The sequence below is a fragment of the Athene cunicularia genome (genome assembly GCF_003259725.1).
Source record: "Athene cunicularia isolate RWA chromosome 5 unlocalized genomic scaffold, athCun1 chr5_part2, whole genome shotgun sequence".
NCBI lineage: Eukaryota > Metazoa > Chordata > Aves > Strigiformes > Strigidae > Athene > Athene cunicularia.
The window spans coordinates 7,249,793-7,256,285 of NW_020799102.1; the positions used below are offsets into that span (position 1 = coordinate 7,249,793).

The 6,493-nt window shown below is 55.6% G+C and overlaps 1 protein-coding gene across 1 annotated transcript in view; it reads left to right on the top strand.

Annotated features, from left to right (window-relative positions):
• The window catches only part of IFITM10 (interferon induced transmembrane protein 10), a gene marked incomplete at its 5' end in the record, with an annotated part of 10,825 nt that extends 4,594 nt beyond the window's left edge, over positions 1-6,231 (top strand). Inside the window, one exon of the mRNA XM_026850457.1 lies at positions 5,340-6,231. Within this exon, the coding sequence (XP_026706258.1) occupies positions 5,340-5,489 (150 nt within the window). The remainder of the gene's footprint in view (positions 1-5,339) is intronic.
• Positions 6,232-6,493: the final 262 nt, after the last annotated feature.

The window sequence follows — 6,493 nt, forward strand, 5'->3', positions numbered from 1 at the left end:
CTCCCTCCCAGCTTGGAGCAGTGGTGACTGATGCATCAGCGCTGGGTGGTAGGAGATCTTGCTTCAGTCATTAGGAGATGTGTCTCTGGAGACACTGGGGTGAGCCCCGTCCATCCCAGTACCCGTTACACCGTGAGGCAGTAGATCAGAGGAGCTGGGATCCGAGACAAGGCACGGTACAATGCCTTGTTGTGGCATTGTGGCTTTTTAAGCTCCACCAGCAGCCCACTGGGTTGCTCACAGAGCTTTTCTGCCCCTCAAGGGCAGTGTGATAGTTCGCCAGGAGAGCTGAGCTCTCCTGACCGCTCTCTGCCCAGCCCTTAGCAGGCAGCTCTGGGCATGGCTGTTTGCCTTCCCCTCTTGCCACTTGTTGATCTTCCCCATTTCAAGTGGGAGCAGACCAGCACAGGTCCATAGCTATTTATTAACCCCAAGAAGCAGAGAGGCTGTGGCGCCCAACCTCTCAGGCAGGCTCTCAGCTTTCTTTTCAGGAGGAGCAATGGCTTACAGAGGTGGGTGAAACGTGGGGGTTACAGCCCCGTGACACTGGTGCCGGCGTGGTGGAGATGTGTGAGCTGGAGAGCTCTTGACCAATTCACAGAGCAAATAATTCCAAGGATCCCCTTCAGAGGTCCTTATGTGTAGGGATACAGAGCTCTGCACAGAAATGGTTTTACAGACAACCAGCTGTGGGCTGCACGCTAAAATCCACGCTGCCTTAAATACAGCCTCATTAGGCTCGTTATCAACAAACCATTCGTCTTCTCCTGCAAGCTGAGGCAGCACTTTGTACTCACGCAGCAAGTTTCCTGCTCCCAAAAATGAGAGATGCCGAGCCCCAGAGCAGAGAGAGGGGAGGTGGCTGCTGGGGAAGAGACCGGGAAAGAGTGGGGTGGCAGGACCCAAGGGGTGTGCTTGGAGAGGAAGCTGAAGGCAAAACCCCAAGGGGAGGAAGGGCAGGGGATGGTCAGAGGGAGGAGAGAAAGAGCGCTTGGGCACCAGCATGCTGGAGGTGTTGGAGAACACAGTGAGCTGCAGATGGTAGAGGACAAGGTGAGGCAGAGATGGTGGAGGACAAGGTGAGCAGCAGGGAGGTGACAGGCAAGCAGGGGTGTAGGGAAAGGCCAACTCCACCTTTTGCTGGTAGAAGAGAGGAGGAAGGTTTGCACATTAAAGCACAAAAGGGGCTGTGTTTCATGGAAGGCCGGGCATGGAAGAGGAAAGGGCCCATCTAAGTTGCCAAGATGGGCCAGAGGTGAGCTCTGCCTTGTCCAGGGTGGGGTCTCCAAAGGGGCCTCCACACAATGCTGTGGGGAAACCCCACAGTCAGCAGATGTAACTATCCTTACACACTTGTCCTCTCAGCACAGAGAAGGGCCAAAAATCTCCATCTAATTTTAGGCAAGGTGAGAAGGGTCAAAGTGATGATAAGAAAAGAGGCTGTGACTAAGGAAACACCACACCTGGGTCTTGGGGTTTTCAGCCCTGTGACATTGGGGACCATGTCCCATGCTTCACCTCTCCGGCTGCGGAAGGAATCAGCTTCCAGGGCTCCCAGAAGCTCATGCACCAGCTGCCAGCACATTATAGCAATGGTGGCCACAGCAGCTTGAAAATAGGAAAAGCTGAAGCTGGGCTGTGAGAAAGACACCGGCATCTCCTTAAGGACAAAGTGGGGAAGCTGAAACATTTATCTGCTCTCCAGGAGAGCTCCTCCTCCAGAGCCCAGCTCAGATGCCGCAGCAGGACATTAAAGGGAGACATCTGGAAGCATCTGGGGGTGCAAGGCCAGGCAGGAGGAGGAGAGACCGCCCTGGAGAGATGTGGGAGGCTGGGGCTGTGAGTGGTGTGGAAGGAGAAACGCCTTTCCATTGCATTTACAGAGGCCCTGGCACTTCTCTGGTGCTTAGAGGCTCCATTGCAATATAAATGATAATGGACAATAAGGGGTCATTTGCATAAGGGTGACCACTGAAGCCATAGGGTGCATGGGGAAATAATAAGGGAGGAGAGAAAGAGGAGCAAGGACTTGTCAAGGATGAGGGATCCAGGCAACTGTGGCCATAGTGGCTGGAGGAGAGCTAGGGAAGGGAAAGGGCAGGGGGCTGCCAAAGCCAGGGATGTGAGCAGAGCTGCCTGTGTCCCAGGCGCTGGCAGGAACTGGGTGGAACTGGCCAGAGGGGCAGGGAGAGGAGACAGCTGGGTGCCCTTTGGCAGGAATCGAAGGCAGCTGTTGTACCATCGTTTGGGCCCAAACAGCAGGAAAGAGAAGATCCGGGATGAAATAAAAAGAAACTGGGAGGAAATGGTGGCAGTGGGGAGAGGGCAGCCCTTGGGTGCCCCTTGCTAGAGATGTTCAGCAGCAGCAGGACTGGAGCAGGGCCAAAGGGAGAGCCATGGGAAAGTCAAGGACGGGCACTGCTGAAATGTGCTGTGGGAAAAAGCTAAAGCGCCGGTCACGAGTGTGAGCAGGTGTCAGGTGGGAGAGACTGCTGGAAGCACTGGGAGAGGGCTGGGCATGGAAATCAGGGTGACAGGGTGCCCCAGGGGCAGGAGGAGCAGGAGGTGAGGAGTGGGAGAGAGCTCCTGGTGCTAAGAGGAACTGACCCCACAAAGGCAAAGCAAGCGACTCGGCTGCGGGAGGGCTGCAGAGCTCGGTGTGCCGGCCATGCCGGTCTGCTGGAGAAACCTCTGCCTGGCAAACACTGACAGCAAACACGGGCTTGCCTGCGGCAGAGAACGACCTCTCCCAGCCACGGCTGGGTTGCAGTGGAGGAAGGGGCAAAAGGCTTTTGCTCTGCGCAGGGTTTGCCTCCGGCAGCTCTGCCACTGTGAAGAGGAAAGCGCGTGAGAGCTTCAAAGAGCCTGCTGGGAGCGGTGGTTGGGATTTCTGGCCTGAATCCAGCGCCCCTGGGGCTCTGGCTGCAGGGACCTCCACACTTCTCACCAGTGGGTGAGGAGGTGCCAGCTGCCCGGTGGTGCTGTGCCCAGGGGTTTTCAGGAGGATGCTAAACCTACCGAATAATTTCAAAGGTGAGTCATCCCGGACACGCAGCTGACACAAAAAGGCATGCGGGCTCTCAGGCTGCTGGCTCGCTGCCTTCCCAGAGGTCATCTCTGCTGCTGGGAGCGCCAGCCAAGCATGCCACAGAGCCACACGTGGGCTGTGCCGTCCTCTGTCTCTGCCCCCAGAGGATGCCCTGAGCGCTCAGCAGAGGGGAGATGGGTGGGTGGCCCCGGCTCCAGCTGCAGGCCCCCAGGAACAGGGCGCAGCAGAGGCTGAGGGCACGACACCTCAGGATTTAATACCAGGAGGAAAACAGAGCTCTCATTCTTGCCCATGTGTCTGCCAGTGCCGGCTCCTGCGGGCCTCGTGCCAGCAGCAGCCTCCCTACCCATGTCCAGGATTAATGAAAAGCATGGGGTGCTTGTGCAGAGAGGTCCTCCCTGGTGTGACAGAGGAGAGGACATTGCTTGAGGGCCTGAGATGTGGTTTTGGAGGCCACATGAATGAGCATGGCTCAGTGGGAGTGAAGGGTTCAGCAACCCTTCCCCATATCCAGCGACTTGCGGAAGGTTTTCAGGAGAGCTCCGTGGGTAAGCACTGCAGGAGGGAGAGAGAAAAAGTCACTAAGACGTGGTCTGAATCCATTGCAGAGTCTTTTTGAAAAGCTCCTGGTTGATAAAAGCCTTGTAATATTTCCAGGTAGGACTCTCTAATTCTGGCAGCCTGGCACCGACACCTCGTGTTCTGCCGCGGGGCCTTGGCCGGGCTCATGCTGCCGGCAGCAAAGGCAGGTGGCAGAGGACACGCAGGCCCATGGCCTGCAACCCTTGGCCACAAAGTGGGCAGTGAAGCAGTCACTGCCGCGCCGTGCCAGCCCCTGGATACCCGCTCAGCTATGGGAGAGGGAAGTAAAGCCTCCTGGTCCTTTGGTCCCACATCCTCGTGGTTCCAGCTGCCTGGGTCTGCTGAGCGCTGGCTGAAGGGGCAGTTTGGGGACAGGGACACTTCCCTGCTAGGAAGGGATGGAGCATGACCTCTCATCTGCTGGGCTCAAACTGCAGAGCTGCTGCTGGTGGGCAGTGCCATCAGCTGCCTGGCTGTGCCATCTGCTGCCTGATGATGCCATTGCTGCCTGGCGGTACCATCGCTGCCTGCTCGTGGTATTTGCTGCCTGGTGATGCCATCTGCTGCCTGGTAGTGTCATGCGCTGCCTGGTTCTGCCATCCACTGCTTCATAAGGCCATCCCTGCCTGCTAGTGGCATCCCGTGCCTGGCTCTGCCATCTGCTGCCCTTGCAATGCCATCACTGCCTTGCAGTTCCGTGTACTGCCTGGCAGTGCCATCTGCTGCCTGGTAATACCATCCCTGCCTGGTAATGCCATCTCTGCCTGCTAGTGGCATTGCTGCCTGGCGGTGCCATCTGCTGACCGATAATGTTATCCGCTGCCTGGTAATGCCATCGCTGCCTGCTAGTGGCACTGCTGCCTGGCAGTGCCATCCTCTGCCTGCTGGTGCCATCTCTGCCTGGCAGTCTGGAGAAGGTGGTGACAGCTCAGTGATAGGGACATGCACAGTCCTTACCCGTTGCAGAGCTGTCCCAAGACAAGCCCATTAAAGTCCCAGCCCACAGGATAATGAAGAGAGCAGATCGCGCTGTCAGGATTGAAAACTGCCAGTGGCAGAGACGCTACACGAGCCGCATAAGACCTGCAAAAGGAACTCATTAACCCAAGACTGCTTAATATGCTGGAGGCTCGTGCGCAGCCCTGGAGCTGCAGTAGGATGCCGTGCCAGGTTTTGCCCGCTCGGCCCCTCAGCGCAGACAGAGGCACGGGGACACACACCAAAACCGCAGGCAGCCTTCTCGCTCACCGGCCGGCTGAGCCAAAGCCCGGTGCTGCAGGGCCAAGGGGCTACAGCACAGCAGGAAGGATGCGTCAGTGCCCATGTGCATGAGGTGCATGATGGGCACCTCAGTTCCCTTGTGCGCCCTCGGGCTCAAAATGTCACTGCCGCACTCCAGGGGCAATGGGGGAACAGATTTGTCTGGTTGATAACAGCAACAGGTCACTCTTCAGTCTCCGCTCCCAGGGGTTTCCAGCCTACAGGTATTGCAGTTCACAAGCTCCACCCAGAGCAGAGCCAGGGTGCAAACCTCACCTGAGGTGTTTTATGGCACCCCAAGCATCACCTGCAAAGAGGCCCAGCCCAGCCCTCACCCGCTATACCGGTATCCTGCAAGTGCACTGGGTTTTGTGGATGTTGCATGAAACAAGTTACATTTTTTAAACATCTCCCAATTATTTTATTTCATTATTTTGTTTGGTCTCAGGTCCGGGATAAGAAACTCCTCAATGACTTAAATGGAGCAGTTGAAGATGCCAAGACAGCCCGGCTTTTTAACATCACCAGCTCAGCCCTTGCCACCTTCTGTATCATCCTTATCTTCATCTTCCTGCGATACCCCCTCACTGACTACTAGAGTGAGGCCAACAGCAGCGGCTGCCGCCAAAATGCCTCTATGCCAGAAGTGTCTGCAGTTGTTTCTTGTAGCAAGGACGCAAAAAAAAAACCAAACCACTCCACCTTGATTGGGAAAAAAAAAAAAGTGCCAATTAAATACATAAATAAAAATCAAATTAGTTTATCAGCCCAGCTAAGCATACCCTTCCTGCCCCCAAACAGTATGTGAACTGCTGTAGGAAAGGGTCTCGCTCTTACACATGTACAGGGAGAAAAAGAGACCAAGAAATATTTATTTTATGGCCAACAAGCCATGTGACAAGCGTGTTCGAAGCCCAGAGTGATGCACACCTAGTGACCAACAGCTGAGCTCTGGGCAGCAGTGGGGTCCTGCCGAGCAGGTGGCACATGCAGTGATGGACGGGGACCATGGCAGGGCTGGCTCACAACATATCAGGTGTGTTCAGTACGCCCCACCACCCCGACATACAAAGGGTTCTTTTCCTTTTCCTCTCTTGAATTTCATCCACTGGTTCAAATAACTCGCAACCCCTGGAGAGTTGAGGGTGTTAGGAAATCCATACTAGGGACCCCCAAAGCCTCCAGAGAAACCCCAAAATGGTTAAAGGGCAGGTTTCTCCTCGGGATCTCCCAGCAATGCTGAGAAGGAAGGCACCTTCTGGAGAACTTGCCTAAGCCCCCTAAACCGAGTGCTACTGTATTTCTGTAAACAGTCAATAAAAGTTACCTCTGATATCTGATGCTGCTGGGTTAATTCCTTCCTTAGGAGGGCTGCTGGCAAGAGAAAATGCTAATGTCACCAGCAGCTGCTTAGGAGAGATTTAAAGCAGGAGTGAGGGATGCTGCTGCAGGTCGGGGCCGCATGCAGCCGTGAAAGAGGGCGCAGATCCAGATTTAAGAGCAGAGACCTCAGCAACTCCTGTGATGGTTGATCAATGGCAAGCAGGCAAAGGCAGCCGAACGGGCAGGTCCCCCCTCCCCTGATAGGACCAACGTTGAAGA